At 41.9% G+C, this 21,218-nt stretch overlaps 1 protein-coding gene across 3 annotated transcripts in view; it reads left to right on the forward strand.

The window, feature by feature from the left end:
• Positions 1-21,218, forward strand: part of KAT2B (lysine acetyltransferase 2B) — a 124,085-nt gene that overhangs the window by 52,993 nt on the left and 49,874 nt on the right. For all 3 annotated transcript variants that reach the window (XM_051858848.2, XM_051858849.2, XM_051858850.2), the window contains 4 exons: positions 2,654-2,746; positions 4,008-4,189; positions 13,573-13,764; positions 17,518-17,624. In XM_051858848.2, coding sequence (XP_051714808.1) covers positions 2,654-2,746; positions 4,008-4,189; positions 13,573-13,764; positions 17,518-17,624 — 574 coding nt within the window. The remainder of the gene's footprint in view (positions 1-2,653; positions 2,747-4,007; positions 4,190-13,572; positions 13,765-17,517; positions 17,625-21,218) is intronic.

The following is a 21,218-nucleotide window of genomic DNA, read 5'->3' on the forward strand; positions in this document are numbered from 1 at the left end:
ATAAAAGAGACGCCAGAAAGAATAGTAAAGAAAAAAACCTTGCTCTTGAGGGCATTGTACATTACGTAGTATTGTGTAACTCATACACAATGTTAAAAAACAAAACAACCCTCGGAGCTGAGCACCAGGAAAAGTTGACCCCTTTTCAGAGGTACTGTGCTTCATGTTTAAATGACAGGGAAAGCTGAAATTGCTGTTCCTTTTGCCTTGGCTGCTAGCTGTCTCAGTGCAAATTTCATGCCCTATACCTATAGCTTTTTTTTTTTCTTTATTTGAACTTGTTGATCCATAAGTTTCTCTTTTCCCTTCTTGTTATCAGTTTTAGTCTTCTGTACTGATGAGTTTTTTCAGATGGGTAGGACACAAGGAATGGGAGGAAGAATTATATATGTTTATATATTTTTGAATTTGGGGTATTATTAGGGATATTCATTAAAAAGGTGAGAGAGGGAAAGAATATGCAAATGAACAATTGAATTCCTTGCAGTTGTCAGCAGGCACTAGACTGCTCCGGGTGACAACTTGTTGACATGGCTGTGAGGCCTGAGTCATCCACGTTGAACCCTGGCAGGTTTGTACTATTTAGAGCTTCTTTGGAAAAAGATCTTAGTTGAAAAAAAAAAAAAAAAAAAAAGATCTGCATGACTGCTGCTATTATTTGCCTTGGAACGGAGCTCCCTGGCAGCTCCCCACACCCTGTTGGAAGTGAAGGTGGTGTCAAGGTTTCCATCTTGTCAGCCTCCTCTTGTTTTAGGACCAGCCAGACAGGCCAGAGAAGTTTGCTTTGCTTTCAAGTACATTCTCCCTCCCTCCCTCCCTCCCTCCCTTCCTCCCTCCTTCCCTCCTTCCCTCCTTCCCTCCTTCCCTCCTTCCTCCTTCCCTCCTTTCCTCCTTTCCTCTCTTATTTACTTCCTTCTAAATAACAGTGCAAATATATTTGCTTGTGGAAACACAGTCCAAAATATTTAGCATTCCACATCCCCCTCACTGCCACCCCAAATCATTCTTTGAGCAAATGAGTTATAAATGAACTATCCCTTAGCTTTTGAAAGGCAGGTCCTGTGTTTCATATGTGTCAGAAATTAAAATGTGGTGTATATTTTGCTAGTATTTTACAAAAGCTTCGATCTTAGATATTGGGTATGAACCCAGTGGAAAGTTGCTTCCTAAAGCTGCTGTAGAACCTTAGTGCCTACAACTATGGCTCTGGAGTGGGACCACCTGGATCTAAAATCTGGGTCCATTTTTGACTAAATGTAACCTTTGGCAAGTTATTCTCTTTTGGTTTTCTTATCTATAAAGTACAGGTAAGAGCAACACCTTCTTTAAAAGGATGTTGGGAGTATTAAATGAGATAATAGAGTATCTGGCAAAAATGGGGATGCAGATGCTTGCTGCTGTTAATAAGAACTTTGTGTGCCTACCTATCCCAACTCCATCATTTTGTGGGTGAAGAAGCTGAGGTTGAACATCTCCCCAACTCATCAATTAACCTCCAAATGCAAGCTAACAGTGCGCTAGGTTACCAAATGGTCTTATTTTAACTATAGCCAAAACATAGGCAACCAGAATTATTGTTATTAAAGATTTTACATTTGATTTTTATATATATCCTTAGAAACATACATAATGATTCATCTTTATTGCAAATTTATTTTAGCAAATTTGGGCATAATGTATTGAAAGGCTTAACAAACGCTTCTTCCTCGTAATTTATATTGGCACCCTGAGAAGGATTTGAGGTCCCTGTAAGACACATCTCCAACCTCGAGAGTTTATTCATTTCTATTAACTCCTCAGAGTGATTGCTGTGTTCTGTTTCTACTGAAAAGGCAGTAAGTGGAAAAAAGAAAAGGAACAATGTAACTTAAATAAATAAACGTGTGACCATTTTGTAACCGACCCACATGTAAAGGTTGTAAGATTCTGAAATTAAAGAATTTCAACATCCAGATTTATTCTCAGCTTAGTCTTTTTGTGAGTTCCCTTTTCTCTCTGATATTTGCTCTTTGAAGGCTTTAAATTCCAGTGGCAGGAATTAAGAGCAGTGTTTTTGTTTTGTGGGCATAGAGATGCCAGAACACTTGGCCTGTGTTCTATGGACAGAGGGGAAATGAAAAAAGACCGCAACAGTGAACGTTGCCAATTGGGAGCCCTGCAGATTTCCTTCCCAAAGAGCCAGACACCTCCTCTCCCAGCCTCATTTGTGCAGAATGGAACTCAGTCTTTCAAGTGCTTCTAAGTAAGACCCTGCTGGGCTTCAGCACACCTGCGGTGCCCTAGATGGGCGTGTGCAAACTGTGTAGCGCTGCACATACACACACCAGGCCTCTGGGTGGGTGGGAAGCCGGAAACTGGGGAGAGGGGGAAAGTGAGTGGGCTAGCAAGGGACTGGCTACCACTCATACTTGCTCACGGGTGCCCAGAGCAAGAAAGTGTCTCATTCCTTATAACGCATGTTATGGACTCGAAGGCAGATTTGGGTTACCTGACAGTTATCTGTTTTATTGATTTAAGGAATTGTTATGTAGAATTAATAGAATATTATTATTAATTATTATTATTATTCCCTGTGTGTTGGGGGGGGTCAGAGGATGAAGGGAGATACCAGAAAGACATCAAGGTTTTTTTTTATTTAATGTTTTCTTTACAGCTCCTGAGAAAGTCTATTTTACAAAGAGGAAAGCCTGTGGTTGAAGGCTCCTTGGAGAAGAAACCCCCATTTGAAAAGCCTAGTATTGAGCAGGTAAAAAGATAATGAAAAGAAACGCTTTTTTTTTTTATTGGTTTAAGGCTGATGAAACCTTTTAATCTCTCTTTCTCATTTCTGCACATTCTCTGTCCTCAGAGATGTTCATTAAGTCTGTAGAAATCGTCTTGGGCCCTTTGGATCAGACGTGCATGCCTACTTTAAGGAATAGGCTAGTTTTCTTCTTTTAGGGTTGTTGTGTACTCAGAATTCACTGTATGTTTAGAGAAAACCTGTAGTTGGTAAGAACGTGTGAAATGTGCTTTTTCTTGTTGTTGCTGTTTTAAAATTAAGTCTTTGTCCTTTTGTTTGGCACTGCCTGAAAAAGCCTATTGACGTGAGGGAATTCAGTAGCAATGTGAAAAACATTCTAAGTCAAGCAAAAAGAGCAAAAAAGAAATGAGATTTTGTAACCAGAAATCTACTTCCTGCTACATTATGATTCCTGGAAAGGAGCCGTTTTATTCAGGGAATCTGTCCAAATGTATGGACTTGTTCCTATTAGCCATTGTCAGTATCTCTCATTATCATCACTTTTTAGCCTTTCATTGTTTGGCTAAATAACTGTCAAATACTTTGGACAGAATTTCTTGATGAGAGTGACTATAGATGATACAACACCAGAGTTCTCAATAAGAAATGCATTTTTATCTGTCAGTTTTCTGTAGAATAAGTTTTATTTTGCCTCCAAACTGTATTAAATAAGAATTCATTGTTCTTTTATTTGAAATTAGATGATATGAGAGTGATCTATGGAAAGGTTAAATAATTTACAGCTCTTTTTAAAAAAAAAAAAACCCACATGATTTTGAATAATTCTGTTTCTTGGTAAGCTTGCTGAAACCAAGTGTTTAAATTTTAGTGGTGTAGTTATGTGGAAGGCATGATAGCAACCTTTGATTAAAATTTTTGTAATGTAAAAATGAGAACGACATTATATGTGAGCTACTGTGCAGATAGTGCAGCAGGAATTATTTTCAGTGCCTGAATTTGATTTTCTCTTTAAAGCTTGAGGATTGCAACAGGCCACAGATTCACAACTCACAGTCTCTCTGTCTTGTCACTTTCCACCACAGTGATCTGAGGCAAGATTCCCTCTGGGCATTGCTGTTTTCTCTTAGGGAAAATGAAGAGATTTTTATGAATAGAGAAGTGTCTGTTCTTTTGCTAATAACCACCAATGGTGCAGGCTGTGTGGGTGTTCAGAATTAGTATAGTTGCATAGCTGCGTGACTAAATTGCTTTCCCTCCTTTTAAGGGCGTGAATAACTTTGTACAGTACAAATTTAGTCACCTGCCATCAAAAGAAAGGCAAACAATAGTCGAGTTGGCCAAAATGTTCCTAAACCGCATCAACTATTGGCATCTGGAGGCACCATCTCAACGAAGACTGCGCTCTCCCAATGACGATATTTCTGGGTACAAAGAGAACTACACAAGGTAATGAGACGGCAAGTCCTTCTCCTTAGACCCCGTAGAACATGCTTCTAACATAAAATCGCGACTTGTTTCTTCACGAAGATTGCCTGGTTATAATGGTGACTGCATCAGTTGACAAAGAATGTCTATGTAATTTAACTGGCAAACCACTGCTCTTCATTCTTATCACAAAATTTTAGGGGCTCGGGGATCCAAATCTCCTAGAGCTTTACTGTTTAATATGACAGTCATTAAACACGTGTGGCTGTTGAGCCTCTGAAATGAGACCAGAGTTGAGATTTCTGTGGTGGAACAGCAACAGTAGCAACGACAAAGAGTCTACAATAGCTCATGACTAGTTTTCAAAAATATTGCTTTGCTTATAGAAATGGTGGTGTTTTGGATATATTAGATTAAATAAAAGATACTATAATCAATTTTACTTGTTTCTTTTTTCTTTTTCAATGTGGCCACCACACAGTTTAAAATTTTGATATACGACTACTTCAAAAAGTTCATTTAAAAAATCAGTTCGCTTTGGTGCAGTTTTTTTGAAATCCATGCAGATTGTTTTCATAATATAGCTTATTTTTTAAAGATTTATTTATTTATTTGAAAAGCAGAGATACAGAGAGGCAGAGGCAGAGAGAGAGAGAGAGAAAGAGAGAGAGAGGTCTTTCATCCACTGATTCATTCCCCATATGGCCACAGTGGCCGGAGCTGTGCCAATCTAAAGTCAGGAGACTGGAGCTTCCTCCGGGTCTCCCACATGGGTCAGGGGCCCAAGCACTTGGGGCCTTCGTCCATTGCTTTCTTAGGCCATAGCTGAGAGCTGGATTGGAAGTGGAGCAGCCAGGACTTGAACCGGCACCCATATAGGATGCCTGCACTGCAGGCAGCGGCTTTACCTGCTCCACCACAGTTCCGGCCCCCATAATATATATTTTCCATGAAGAATCCTTGTATGTGGCTTGCACTGCAGGGAGATTGGAGAAAAAGAGCGAGAGTGAGCTCTCAACTGCTGGTTCATTCGCTAAATGCTTGCAGTTTCTGGGGCTGGGCCAGGCAAGGCTGGGCTAGTATAAAGCTGGGAGCTGGGAAATCAATCTAGGTCTCACGTGTCAGTGGCAGAGACCCAAGTACTTGAGCCATCACCTGCTGCCTCCTCGGGTTCCATAAATGAAAGCTGGAATTAGGAGTGGAGCCAGGACTTGAATCCGTCATTTCAATGTGGGACACTGACCTCTCAGCCAACATCTTAATTGGGAGGCCAGTGCTTGCCTCTGTATGTCTACTGAACATCATTGACTAGATAACTGAATTGTAACTCTGCAATCAAGATATAGAGCCATAGCTTAAAAAAAAAAAAAAAAAAAAAAGCATTGACGACCATCATTATAATAATAGAGGCGAAAAGAATCTTTTTAAAGAAGGAAACATGGCCTTAGTCCCAACACCATGCCAAAATGATAGCATTATTAAAATATCTTCTCATTTTCCCCTTTAAAGAAATATTTTACATTACTTATAGTAGAAGATATAGAATTTTATATCCTTGTTGTTCTCTCACTTAACATCATAAGAAAAATCTCACAGTGTATTTTATGATCCATTGAGTTGATGATCCTAACTACCCTAACCATTTTCCTATTGGTAGATTTCCAAATTCTGCAAATATTTTTGGGTTGAACGTATATTTTTTTCTAAAGTTGGAATTTATGTTTGCTGCTGATAAACTGCAGAAAAGCAGAATTAATTTTCCAGATCTTAGGTATGGAATATACAGAATATAATGACCTACATTTACTTTAATTTACTTCAGAAAGTGACTAGTTACCTTATTTTTTTCTTTTCCCCACTTCTATTTTTGAGGCCTATCAAGCTTACTTCTGGGCATGTTCTGGAACGTGTGTGTGTGTGTGTGTGTGTGTGTGTGTATTTTTACTTCCCTGGCTTTTGGTATTCTGTCAAGACCACGTGTGCTCCGGTTACTTTCTGGAATAACAAATAATGTGGAGGAATGGGTATAATTTAAAACTAGTTTTTCTCTATGTCACTGACCTAATTTATGAATATCTTCTTTCCCTCCCTTTCTTCTTTCCCTCCCTTTCTACCTTTAAAAAACATACAGTTTGAGTTTTAGTTTCCTGTTAATAATTGATATTATAGGAATTATTAAATTATGTCTTCATTTTTACATCTTTTATTTCAGAGTTTTATATTAACAGTAGTTCACTGTTTTTGTAAGTCCTATTTATAATAAAAGTTGAAATAACAAATCTCTCAAAAATATGTGTTTTAACCCTATCTGTGAATGACTGACAAAGCTGAGTATTTGTCAAAGCTAAGCCCCTGAATATATTTACTACTCTTAACAGAGAAAATAATTGTCTCATCAGGAAAAAGGGAGAATTAAATGTGGATTGGCTTCGAAGTCATTACTGTCTTTAAGCAATAGAATAGAAATACGAGACAGCATTGGGGAATTACCAAGAAGTGGGTATGCTACAAATACTTACCGAGCAGTAAAAATAGAAATTGGGCTTTGAACAGGCACTGGGTTTGGACAGTGGCTCCATCTCTCCCTTGCTCTGAGCTTTTGTCACTTTTCCTCTCTGATGTTCGGTGTCTTCCTCTGTCAGCCCAAGAGGGCTGTGAGTGCTGCCTGGGAGCTCGTGCGTGGTGTCTGGCACACAGGCCAGGTGCTGGAGGGGGCTCCCGGACTTCCCTCCCACACGTGTTGCTCTCTAAAGCTCAGTTACTGCCAATGTGTGGCTGTTAAGCTGGAGCATTCGCTGTACAGCTGAATGAGCGTGTGATGATCCGAGTATCACTTTAGAAGCTAGGATAATAGGGAACAGAAAGACAGCGTAGCAAAGCATCCCAACAGCTGAAGGAGGAAGAGTGGAGTCAGACAGTGGTGATGGGAAGCCCGCTGAGAGAGACTGAAATGTATATGCCCTCAGGAGTTCTGAAACCTGCCAGTTTCCAGGTGGAATGGAGACCGCGAGCGCTGTGAATAATAGATAAGGACAGGACAGCCACCTCCCCTGCTGCCCCGTGTCACGCCAGGTTGATGAAGAAAGGGAAGTAGAGAGGAACAAGCTGTGAAGATGAGGAGAATCAGTAATCGTTTTAGATTGAAACCTCACTTCCCTGACACACGTGGGAATTTAAAAAACCATACAGCATCACAATGTGTCCCACTGAAGCTGACTCTCAAAAATGGGTGGTAATGCAGGCTGCAGACGCCAGCAGGCTGCATTTGGGTGTGCGAGAGAACCTCAGAACCGTGAGTGCTCGTTCTCCAACAGCTGGAGCACTTAGGGGAAGGAGGCGGGGAGCCTCTGCAGCACATCGGTGTGACAGTGGGGGTGACGTGGGATTCTTGCTGGAGAAGCCTGGACTCAGAAAGTGACTGTTAATTACAGAGCTAACCTGTGACGCCTTTTCCAACAAAACGTTAAAAACATGAACAGGCATTTACCCCAGCAGTTAAAACACCCACATCCCACTTTGGAATAATTGGGTTTGATTCCTGGCTCTGACTCCTGACTTCAGCTTCCTGCTAATGCAAACCCTGGGAGGCGGCAGCGGTGGCTCAGGTAACATGGGAAACCTGGATTGTGTTTCCAACTCAGTTTTGGCCTCTGCTCAGCTCTGGTCTTCGTGGGCATTTGGAGAGTAAACCAGCCGGTGGGAGCTCTCTCTGTCTTCTCTTTCTCTACCTCTGTCTTTCAAATGAATAGAAAACAACTTAAAAAGCAAACTGAACAGCAGAAATGCCTACTTACCTTCTCTGTTCTGAATAAAAGAAAAAGATAAATGTTCTTTTTAAAGTATGTGTTAACCAACACTTTATGTACTGTCAGCAATTACTGTGATTTTACAAAAAAAAAAAAAAAAGCTAGTCAAATATTTGGAAGTCCTCTGAATTTTTTTGATGGTATGCTGACATATTTCCAAGAAGAGATAACCTGCAAAGAAAGCGTCAGGGAAATCTGACTTCTTAATCTACATGTGACCAACAGGATTTGCTAAAGGAATGTGACAAAAAGCTAGTGTTAGATTTTGAATTGTGCAGAGCTTCAGAAAGTTAAAGATTACTCACTGCTGCAGTGAGAATTTTTCATAAGAATACAAAACAAGTTAAATATAATTGACCCAATTTTTGGAAACAGCTTTATGTAGTAGCAGGTAAAGCTGCTGCCTGCAGTGCTGCATCCCATATGGGCGTCGATTTGAGCCCCAGCTGCTCCACTTCCGATCCAGCTCTCTGCTGTGGCTTGGGAAAGCAGTAGAAGATGACCCAAGTTCTTGGACCCCTGCACCACGTGGGAGACCCAGAAGAAGCTTCTGGTTCCTGCCTTTGGATTGGCACAGGTCCAGCTGTTGTGGCCATCTGGGGAGTAAACCAGTGGATAGAAGACCTCCCCTTCCTTCTCTCTCTCTCTCTCTCTCTCTCTCTCTTGCTCTCTCGCTCTCTCTCTGCCTCTCTGTAACTATGACTTTCAAATAAATAAATAAATATTTAAAAAAAAAAGAGATATAGCCCCTTATTCCCTGCACTGAGAATCCATAATGAGGCATGTAGAAGTCTAGGACAGTATCTGTTAGGAAGCATGGTAAAATCGTGGGTTTGAAGATAGCAGACAGTGCTTCTACTCTGGACTCTAATGCAGGAGACGTAGCTTCTATTTTGGGATCCCGTATCTCTTATGCAAAATGCGTGGGATTCAAATTTCAGAATTTTTCAGATTTTTATAATATATGCTTAGATTTTTTTTTGGTTGAGTATCCCTAATCATAAAATAAAAAATCCCAAATGCACCAAAACCTTAGAGTTTTTTGAGCATTATGATTGTGCTCAAAGTTTTGGGTTTCAGCTTTTCCAATTAGGGATGCTTAACCTATACTTAGCCAGTCTTTAGTTCTGACGAGCTAGGAGAGGTCAGTTAATCCGCAAAACCACAGGATTTTCACTCCAGCAAGCAAATAGAACAACAAGGTCTGCATTCAGATTTTCCAAGTCTAATTCATATTTTAAGGGAACCAAGAGGGTTGCTAATCACCATGATGATGTAAAAAAAAAAAAATCCAAGAGCTTTATTTGGACAATCAGTAAATAGCCTAAAAATGCCAGCTCTATTCAGCATACAAATATGAAAGATCCATCATTTCACTTTCTAGGAGACATGCAATCATGAAATCAGAGTGTGTGGAGAGATATGGATGTCCATTTCTTCCTTTCTGTCTTATTACGTGCAATGACTGTGTCGGTTGAGCAAACTGTCACCAACCTGCTTTCCCCCACTCCACAATGTACACACATTGGCTTGGGCCTCCTTGTTTTATCTAATGCACACTTTACAGATTGTAACATAAGATTAATCTTGGAAGTCAAACCCCAAAATCGCAATTGATGTCTTAAAATAACTCTAAGAGAAAATGAATGGGAACCTATTATTTGACAAATTTTACTAGCTAATAATAATCTATGCTGTCTACCCTGAGAATAATGAATGACCTGTTAAGGACTTTGGGTAACATTTTATAATTTTGTGGTAATTTTTATAACCTATCATCTCATAGCAGAAGTAACATCAGTCTTAGAAGCCTCAGACATCTGTGGACTTCTTCAGAGTCTACATCTCTTTAGACTCTAAATTAGCACTGTCCAACTGATATATAATGTGAACCATGAGAATGTATTTTACTTTTTTTAAAATAAGTATTCCAAATCCTGTGTTTATTTTACACTTAACAACATCTAAATTTGATTTAGTTTTATTATTATTTTTTAAAGATTTATTTACTTATTTGAAAGGCAGAGTTACAGGGAGGCAGAGGCAGAGGCAGAGGCAGAGAGAGAGGCGGGGTGGGGGTGGGGTCTTCCATCTGCTGGTTCACTCCCCAAATGGCTGCAATGGCCAGAGCTGGGATGATCCGAAGCCAGGAGCCAGGAGCTTCTTCTGGGTCTCCCATGTGGGTGCAGGGACCCAAGGACTTGGACCATCTTCTATTGCTTTCCCAGGCCATAGCACAGAGCTGGATCAGAAGTGGAGTAGCCGGGACTTGAACTGGTGCCCATATAGGATGCTGGCACTGTAGGTGGTGACTTTACTTGTTGCGCCGGCCCCTATTTTATTTTCTTAAGAGACGGAGAGATAGGGAGAAAGAGAGCTCTTATTTGCTGGTTCACACCCCAAATGCCTAAAATGGATAGGACTGTGCTGACCTGATGTGGGGCACACTAATCCAGGTTTCTCAGGTGGGTGACAGGGACCCAACTACTTAGGTGAACACCTGCTGCGTCTCAGGGTACACATCAACAGGAAGCTGGAATTGGAAGTGGAGCTGGAAATTAAGCCTAGGCACTCCAATGAGGGATGCAGGCATCCCAACTAGAATCTTAACCGCTAGGCTAAATGCTGGCCTAGTTGCTAAATTTCATACAGCTAAAGCTAAATAGGGGCCATTGCTGCGGTACAGCAGGTTAAGCCCTGGCCTGTGGTACCACACTCCCAATTAGGCGCCAGTTTGAGTCTTGGCTGCTCCACTTCCAATCCAGCTCCCTGCCAATGTGCCTGGGAAAGCAAAGGAAGATGGCCCAAGTCCTGGGGACCCTGCACCCAAGTGGGAGACTTGGATGAAGCTCCTCTCTCCTAGCTTCAGCCTGGCCTAGCTCTGGTTGTGGCCATTTGGGGAACGAACTAAGATGGAAGAGTTCTCTGTTTCTCCTCTCTCTGTAACTCTTTCTTTAAAATAAATAAGTTAATCTTATCTTATTAATAAATCTTATCCTATTCTATTTTAAAAAAGTCAACTAAATGGAGTCCTACCAAGATAAAGTTATGTTTAATGGAAAATTACTTTTATGGCTTCTATTTAAAAATTAAATTTGAATTGATTAAACAGGATTAAAAATTAAGCTCAGTTATAGTAGCAACATTTCAGATATTCAGTAGAGCCTTGTGGCTAGGTGGCTGTTACACCAGCATGAATGCAGAGGATTTCCACCCTCAGTGGACGCTTTATTGAATGGCACTGACATAATCCTTAAATCTTCCAATGCAGAATCTGGACACATTTAGTCAGAGTCTTAGTCTTACAGATAGCTTTGAGGTAGCCTAAGTCTTATGAAATTGAACTTCTGGTTATTAAGGTTTGTGACTGATTGATTATCGTTTCATAATTAGTTACTTGAAAGCTGGCCTTCCTTCATCTACAAATAGTATAAATTTCATAGAGTGGGCACATCCAGAAATGATTATCTTTGAAGGTGTGAATTTCTCTGTGAAATACTTAGTGAATTACAAAATAAATGTACTTCTTAGGCTTTTCATTGTTTCTGTCTTGACAGGACCCAACATAACACTTAAGATGCTCTTTTAAGTATCATGGTTGGAAAATTTGACATTTGGGTGTAAATTATTAAGAGACAAAACTGAAAGAAGAAATAGAAATTGTAGCAAGGCTTTAAGGTTAATTTTCAACCCCGACAGATGAATTAATGGTGATGAAAGTTTTCTCCCCCCAAAGGAGAAGCACCACAGCAACCACAGCCACCTCTCTCACCAGTGCATCCCAGGGGAAATATTATGTAGTGCAGAAAGAGACACAATACAAATCCATAGGCATGAGGAAATGGAGATTATTCTAGGCTTCATAAAAGGATTCGAGTTCGGCCGTGCTATGGCTCACTAGGCTAATCCTCCGCCCGTGCGCTGGCACCCCAGGTTCTAGTCCCGGTTGGGGCACTGGTTCTGTCCCGGTTGCTCCTCTTCCAGTCCAGCTCTCTGCTGTGGCCCGCGAAGGCAGTGGAGGATGGCCCAAGTGCTTGGGCCCTGCACCTGCATAGGAGACCAGGAGGAAGCACCTGGCTCCTGGCTTCAGATCGTCACAGCACGCCGGCCGTAGCGGCCATTTGGGGGGTGAACCAATGGAAGGAAGACTTTTCTCTCAGTCTGTCTCTCTCACTGTCTAATCTGCCTGTCAAAAAAAAAAAAAAAAAAAGGCTTCAAGTTCATCGAGAGTGTCCTGTAACAGTTCGAACACATTCGAGAGTCCCCCTCAAATCCTGTGCCCCCGCTTTAAAAGGGACCAGAGTGCACATGGGGGTAGCAGTTTTAAGTTTTGGAAAATTGTCCTGTGTTACAAGATTTGGACCCTGGCGCCTCCCTCTGTGGATGCCACTGTTTAATCCATGTTGCTGGGTCATGGGATTTGTACATTGCCTCTCTGGGAGAACAGAAAGAAAGAGTGTTTTTTTTTTTTTAAAGATTTATTTGAAAGTCAGAATTACACAGAGAAAGGAGAGGCAGAGAGAGAGAGAGAGAGGTCTTCCATCCGCTGGTTCACTCCCCAGTTGACCGCAACGGTTGGAACTATGCCCATCCTCTTCTGGGTCTCCCACGTGGGTGCAGGGGCCCAAGGATTTGGGTCATCTTCTACTGCTATCCCAGGCCATAGCAGAGAGCTGAATCGGAAGAGGAGCAGCTGGGACTAGAACCGCGCCCATATGGGATGCCGTCACTTCAGGCCATGGCGTTAAGCCGCTGAGCCACAGCACCGGCCCTGAGGGTTGTTTTTGACTTTTCCTCCTATAGCTGCTTTTGTCTGAGTGAGCTTTCTCGATTGGATGACCTGTAGAGCCAGGGTCCCCTAGAACTGTGGCCAGATATGGGGAATCCCCTGCTCCCTCTGATCTGGGCCCTTCTTCTGCCTTGTGCGATGCTCAAGTGTGTTTCTGACTTTGAGACTGAGTCACTGAGAAGTGTACCTTGGCGACACACTTCCTGTGTTTTGACTGAGTTTTGAACAGTGAAGATCTTTATCTTCCCACCAAAGCTTTGGTGGTATGTAAGTGCCGTGTAGGCATTTTAAAGAAGCCTTAACATTTTCTCAGGTGGTAGAATCCTGATTTGTTCACAAAAGGGACTAATTCAGTGTCTCCTTTATTTTTTTCTTTTATCTAAATTACTGTTTGTGCGCCATAAACGTGAATGACATTATGCACTTTACAGACGATAACCTCATTTAGTGCTCACAGGAATCCAGTGAAGTAATTATTGTTGTTCCCATCTTACAGATAAGGAAGTGGAGACTGAGTAACATAATTGTATTTCCAAAGTTACGCAGCCACGTGGTGGCAGAGCAGGGATTTGATCACAGGGCTGTTTGGCTCTGGAACTGTGCGTGAAGCTGAAGAATGGGGTGGTTTCACAGAATTCCGTCCAGGCGGTATTGCGGGGTCATGTACCGTGACTCCCAAGGTGCAGGAGCTGGTGGTGATGTTGCTTGTCACCGAAGGCCTCATTTCCCGTGTGGGTTACTGGACTTGGATACTGCAGATGACCTGGGGTTTACAGGATGTTGATGGTGCTTATCTCCTCTTGTGGCAGGTGGCTGTGTTACTGCAATGTGCCACAGTTCTGTGACAGTCTACCTCGGTATGAAACCACCCAGGTGTTCGGGAGAACGTTGCTTCGCTCAGTCTTCACCGTTATGAGGAGACAACTGCTGGAACAAGCAAGACAGGAAAAAGACAAACTGCCTCTTGAGAAACGAACTCTGATCCTCACTCATTTCCCAAAGTAAGGGCGAGCTCTTGCTGGTCTTTGGCCCGGGACCTGTGGTTTTGCTAAATATGTGCCAAAATATGCATAAACAACAAAATTGGGAATGATAGGAGAAGCTTTCCACAAAGGAGGCAGAAAGGCCCTTCAGTTCCCTTTGTGAGTCTTCTTGGGTGTTTTCCAGTCTTCATTAGGTTGGCTTGATGTTGTCCACAGCCATTGCTCACTTTGCCCTACCTCCTTCTACCTCTGCTAATGTCTCTGAGCCTCATAGAATGGGGCAGTGCTTTGTTTTGTGTATCAGGTGCCAGGAAGTTAGAGGAGGAAGGAGAGAACATGTAGATACACTTTACCGCCTTTCAGAAGTGGTGCAAAGAACTCAAGAGGCTGTTTTTGTCCATTCCAGTTCTCCAACACTTCCTAAGTACCAGTGAACCTCTCTACCTCCCCAGTCTTTGGAATCCATGCTGAAAGAGCAGTGATGAACAGGACTAGAGGCTTCCTTCAGCCTGTCCTTTGTAACTCTTAATTTGTTGTATATTCTCGCTTCTTGGACTTCTGAGAGCTCCAAGACATAAATAATAATTTAAATCTTTTCCAATGAAAGAAATGTGTCAAAGCAATGGGAAGTTCCAGTACTGCGCCATTGGCCTTGGGAATGCATTTTCAGAGCTAAGAACCAAAACTTGATGCTGAAGGGCTGTCTGCTGCCTAGAAGGACTCCAGGTGCAGCTGATGGCTTGTCAACAGAGTGATGGTAGCAGGACACGAGTGAGACAGTTCATTTTGTGGTTGTCACGCCACCTCAATCAGCACTTCAGAGGGGGAGGTAGAAGGTTGAATTTGAGTAGGCTCTCTAGGTATGACATGGCTTTCCTTCCCCATGTCAGTGAGAAGTGCTGATACAGAGAATAGAAATTGAGAGAAAATTTATATTGTTTCATCAAGGACTGATGAAGTATTTTTTAGTTGAGAAACTAGATTTTTATTATTAAGATATACTTTAAGAGCCGGCGCCGTGGCTCAGTAGGCTAATCCTCCACCTTGCGGCGCCGGCACACCGGGTTCTAGTCCCGGTTGGGGCGCCGGATTCTGTCCCGGTTGCCCCTCTTCCAGGCCAGCTCTCTGCTATGGCCAGGGAGTGCAGTGGAGGATGGCCCAGGTGCTTGGGCCCTGCACCCCATGGGAGACCAGGAAAAGCACCTGGATCCTGGCTCCTGCCATCGGATCAGCGCAGTGCGCCGGCTGCAGCGGCGGCCATTGGAGGATGAACCAACGGCAAAGGAAGACCTTTCTCTCTCTGTCTCTCTCTCTCACTGTCCACTCTGCCTGTCAAAAAAAAAAAAAAAAAGATATACTTTAAGTTTTAAGCTTTTTATTCAGTGAGAAATGCATAGGAGAGTGAGGGCCCTATCTAAGAAAGAAAGGGAAATCTGGATTCATACTGAGTACCAGGAGCCAGCCACGTGGAGGAGCATGCAGGCCAGGAAGCATGGGGCAGGTGGCTTGAAGGTCACTTGCCCCAAAGGCACGAAGGCGCCGGGACAGTAAGCAGGTGCAGGGACAGCAAGCAGGCCCAGGGCAAAAGGGAAAGAGGCCAAAAAAGAGGATGGGCCCATCGTGTTCCAGGCCTTTACTCCACTTCCAAAGGGGAATGGTTAATTAACCGTATTGGCTGGTGGGCACACAGGTGTGGCCAGGTAGGGGCATGAGGTCACACAGGAGGCATGGTGAAGGCATGGTCTTGCAGCCCACAAACCTGATCAGTTTTATCCTGTATGCCTGCCTACAACATTCCCCTTTTAGAGACTCCATTCTCTTAATCTTAAGGGATGTTGAAGGGTGTCAAATCATCATGTCTTCTATAGCTGCTTCCTGCTTATGAAGGGCGTAGTGCAGGCCCTGCGTGACCTGGGTCTGGAAATCTCTGTCTGTCTATAAGATATGCTTTTGCATTACCCAATCCTGCCTTACAAAAACTGGTTTTAATTCATAAGAAGAAGTTAGGCCAAGACAATAACAGTAACAAAAATAGTTTTCTGATAGTGATTGAAAATCACTGGGCCGTTTAACCCAAATCCTAAAGTTTAGGTACAGGATAGCATGGATAATTTGAATGAGCTTCAGCTGAACACCCATTTTTTGCCTACATATCCTAGCATCCTGATTGTCAAATTTTTCTTAAGAGAACCAGCGCACAAGACTGAGGCATGATGTGGACATTTTAATGTCCTCTGAGAGGAGGATTCCAAAGCATTGTAGCTTTAGTTTGAACCCTAAAATGGGTTATGAATTCTGGGCATGCTCATGTATTTCAGTGGCATCCTTTTGACTTATCTAAGCTCTTCTCTTTAGAGATTAAGCCAGTTTTCATATTTATCTTTCTACTGCACTTGCCATATAAGCAGTGTTGTATGTTTTCAGATGATAGTTGCTATTCTGTCTCTAAGCCAAGGACCAAGGGGCAGAGGACCCCACTCCCTGCCCCCCCAGCACACACACCTGTTACGGTGCTTACAGAGAAATTCTAATGGTTTTGCAAAGTTACAATTTTTTTCATGGAAAATTCATTTTGGTTTTTGTAGATATTTGCTAATTATAGTGTGTTTTGTTCCTTCAGCCCATAGTTCTGGCATGCTTATGCTGTTGAGCTAAAAAATTAACACTGCTTTCTTTTCTTCTCTGTTACTAATGGTAGGGTAAAACTACCACCCACTTCTCCTTTTAAATCCCTTTTCACTGAATACGACAACATTTGAGGTGGTTGGGGATTTGTACCTAGAGTTTTGGCAGCAGAGTCACACATACTGAAGTCGGAGGTGCTGTTTGAGTCCAGGGTACCACTGTCAGAGAGAGCTTGAACCAGCTTCCCACTGCCCAGTAGTCTCTGCTTCCCAGATGTGTTCTCAGGACTTCCATCCCAATCTTCTCACACTGCCTTGTCTTCCACTTGCCTCTAATTTGTGTTTTTCCTCCTCCTGCCTATTTATAAGATTTTTTTAAGTTTCATACTTTGTTATAAAAATAATAAATGTGCATGTTGATGAAAATTGGCTTCACAGAGAAAGAGTGAAGAAAAGTACCACCTATAGCCTTTCTGCTCTACTAAAAGTAGTCTTTCAGTGCTTTAGATATTTCTGTTTTTCTCCATTGAAAGACAATCAGTAAGCCTAGGTGGGCTGTGAATATCTGGATTTCTAACAAGTTCTCCCTCAGTGATTTCTGTGGGCTCCCAAAACCTGAGATCCATTTGGTTTATAACGTGATGGGGGAAGTTAACATATTGTTTAATAACTGGATCCAGTTCTGACTCTACCATTAACTCGATGGGGAATTTGAACCAGTTATTTAACCTCTCTTTGTCTTAGGTTTTTCATCTGTATAAAAGGGGATAGTAATGTTCCTCTCTTATAGGGTCATTATAAAGATCAGGTAAGTTGAAATATATCAACCACTTACAACATTGCCTATCAATACTAAGAGCTATATATGTGTGTAATAAATTAAAATAAATTAATGTAACTCTTAGGGTTGACATGAGGATTCAGTAAGATGTTCCAGTTTTGCAGGGTCAAAAGAGGATACATTTATAGAAATGGATTTCTGTATTTCTATATCCTAGGGCTGCCCAACTGAGTCATTTAAGTTAATAATTTTCTAGCATATTTGATTTGAAGGTGATAGCCATAGATGATTAGTGCTTTTGTCCCTCTACTAATATTTTCATTTTTTCTTTTTAAATCTTACTATTGTTTTTATTATTATGTCTAGATTTCTATCCATGTTAGAAGAAGAAGTTTATAGTCAAAACTCTCCCATCTGGGATCAGGATTTTCTCTCAGCCTCTTCCAGAATCAGCCAACTAGGAATCCAAACAGGTAAATTTCTTTTTATATAAATCATAGAATAACCAGGAAAACCAACATGAAGTGTAGGTGTAGCTTGCTCTGCAGGTATTTTTATTTTTCACCAGGAAATTTAAGACTATCTCCAGCAAAAAGCAAACACTTTTGCATATCACCCATCTGCAGTTCTATTAATGAGGAGAAAACAGGTGCAGACCAAAATCTGAGTTATGTCTGTATTAGTGAGTATAGGTGCAGACCAAATGGTTAAAACAACAAAACTATAGTATTTGTTTAGCTTTCACATTACAATTTAATGGGTGGTATAAAGTCCCAGGCAGCTCAGCTCTGTAGTCAATGCTGGCTCTTTTCAAAGTCACTGATAGTCTCAGTTAATGGCTAAACATGCCCAGGAATCAAGTGACAGTCTGGCCTCTAACCTGTGATGTTTGTTTTGTACATGAAGTTACTACCAAGAGTAATGGGAGCAGAGGGAGTCCTGGGAGAATGGGAGGAAGGCAGTCCCACATCTCAGGCTGTGAAGTACTTCCTGCTGGGTCAGAGCATCCATTATTGTCCTGAATCAGCTCATGACATTAGTAGGCATTTTATAAAAAAACAGATGTCTTCTGGAGTAACAGTAACTTTAGAAAGAGGATCTGAATTGCTGCCTTTGATAGTAGGAAGACTCAGCAGAGAAGGTTGACAGGAAATACCAAAACAACAATTCATATCTGGCTAGGGGGAAAGACAAATTCTCAGTTTTGAAATCAGTAGCTTTTGGTAGAGCGCCAGTTCCATGTGTAATATGGGGGCTTGTGAATATTGCCTCTAGCAAAGTTCATTTTATTTTGGCTTTTAAAAAATTGGGGTTAAATTCCCCCCATTTTTTAATGTACTGTGAGTTTTGACAAATATTTTTGATAATGCAATAATTATCAGAATAAACTGCAAACAAATTCCCTTGTACCCATTGGTAGTCTATTCTTTGTCCTATCTCTAGCCTTGGTAACCACTAATCTTTGTGTAGATTTTACCTTTTCCAGTGTATCCTACGAATTGCATCATATGTACTTTTTGAATAGGATGGTTTTCATTTAGCATAATGTATTTGAGAAGATTTAAAAAATTTTATTTGGAGCTCATGTTTTGGGTATAAATATGATTAAATGTCTACAAAGCAGAGCACATAGGGAATGATATTTTATTTGGATCAAACCCTTTTTGATTTAACTCTTGTACCAAAATATGTCAAAAACGTCTCTGTGTCCATTTTTACTTTAGGTCATAACTCCATGTTTCTCTGGTCCAAATCCTGTGGTGCTTTGAGACCTAGCTGAGCCTATTACATCCTCCCTGCACACTTAAGTGATCAGCATTTACTGGATATATTTCTGTGGTCACTGGACACATCCTCTGCGTTGTTCTCTCTGTACCTGTGCTATTCATTTTGTCTTTGTCTTTGTCTTACCCAACTTTCAAATGTCATCTCTCTTGCAAACCCTTTCCTAATGTCTCCCATTCCCCTCAGCAAGAACTGGATCTCCTTTCTTTCAAGCCTTCACAAAACCTTGGATACGTTCTCTCCTTGGTTCTCAAACATGGCTGCGCAGTGGGGTCATCCATGGAGATTTGAAATATACTGATTTTTCTAAGGGCCATCCTGAGAGAGTGTAGTTGGCTGAGGGTGCATTGGGACTTTTACAAGCTCCTCAGGTGACTGTAATGTGCAGTAGCATTTGAGAACTGTTGTGGCATATGATAACTTACCTCCTGTTATCCTAGCCCCGTTTTTTCTGCATAGCTTTTCGATTTTTTAGAAACAAATTATTTATTTGATTTTTTGGAAAGGCAGAGAGAGTAAGAGGGAGAGATATCTTTCATTCATTAGTTTACTCCCCCAAATGCCCACAACAGCCAGTTATGGGCCAGAGCTGAATTCAGGATCCTGGAACTCAATCCGAGTCCCCCACATGGCTGCCAGGTACCTAAGTATTTGAGCCAACACCTGCTGCCTTCCAGGGTGCACATTAGCAGGAAGCTGGAATTGGAAGCAGGGCCAGGACTTAACCCAAGGACTCTGATATGGAATGCTCATGTCCCAAGCAGCAACTTAACTGCTGTGCAAAACACCACCCTATCTCCACATGTTTTCTCTTCTATGAATGCAACTCCTTGATGATCAGAGACTCAGTTTTGCCACAGTAATAGTAATAATTGATACTTTCATTAAATGCTTTTCTATGAAGTTTGCTTCATATTTTTATTAAAGATTTGCTTAAATTTATTTGAAAGGCAGAGTTACAGAGAGGCAAGAGAGAGAGAGAGAGAAAGAGAGTCTTCCATCTGCTGGTTCATTCCCCGATTAGCCACGATGGCTGGAGCTGCACCAATTCGAAGCCAGGAGCCAGGAGTTTCTTCTGGGTCCCCCACGGGGGTGCAGGGCCCAAGCACTTGGGCCATCTTCTACTGCTTTCCCAGGCCACAGCAGAGAGCTGGATTGGAAGTGGAGCAGCCGGGACTCAAACAGGTGCCCATATGGGACGCCAGCACTGCAGGCGGTGGCCTTACCCACTACACCACAGCGCCGGCCCCCCTAATTCATATTTTTAAGCCTTCTCACAAACTAGGAATTTGCAATTACATCCCCCTTACATGGTTGAGGAAATAGTCTCAGAGAGGAGCAACAAGTTGTCCAAGGACAAGCTTGAAAGTGATGGAGTTGGGTTGTACATCCAGGTTGGTCTAATTTGCAGCTTCTCTTCTCCATTGACAGCCAGAGTTTGCTACGTTGTCTCAGAGTGCATTGCCAATGTGCAGTGTGTACTTGTGGAAGGAATGAATGAAGAACACAGTTTCCTTCCCAGGGGGACACCAATGCTCTTCAGCAAGATCAACTTTGTTCCCTTGTTAAGGGTATCTGGAGAGGATTGCTGTGTGTGTGTGAAAACTCCCCTGGACCCTGGCCTGCTCAAAATCCTGGCAGTCCGCTCAATTTCTGGCCACACTGTTATCTGTTATAGTACAGGATGGAAAAGGCAGAGGTTGTCTCTGACCCTATGGGGATTGCGTGTTTATTTCTGTAGCTCAAGTACTCCCCAGTTAAGCTTGATTATACCTGAAGCTGTCAGAAGTGAGCTGCCATCTCTTCTTCTGCTGTAATTGCCATGTGTTCCCCCGGGGGGGAGGGGGGGAGAGTGAGATCATCTCCTTAATTGGCATGTCTGCGTTGTGATACCACTGGGGTAAATGACGTTCATAATGATTGCTCTGAAGTTGTGCAAGGTGCTAACACGGCTTCTGAATCAGCACAGCTGCTGCTTTGCTCAGAATCACTTCAGGGTACTTTGAAGTGCTGCAGGCCTGGATGCTGGAAAAAACACCCAACAGACTGCCACTTTAGCATAGGGGGATTTCAGAAAGTGTGTGGAAAAATGTAGTTAAAAGGTCATTTATCTTGTGCCAAAAAGCTTTGAGATCTGTGCATTTTTTAATGATATATGCTTACATTGTTGCATGGATTTTTTTTACATTGTTTTTTTGGTTTTTTTTTTTTTTTTGTATTTAATGAACATAAATTTCCAAAGTACAGCTTATGGATTACAATAGCTTCCTCCCCCCATACCT

Source organism: Oryctolagus cuniculus, chromosome 4, assembly GCF_964237555.1.
Source record: "Oryctolagus cuniculus chromosome 4, mOryCun1.1, whole genome shotgun sequence".
Classification (NCBI taxonomy): Eukaryota; Metazoa; Chordata; class Mammalia; order Lagomorpha; family Leporidae; genus Oryctolagus; species Oryctolagus cuniculus.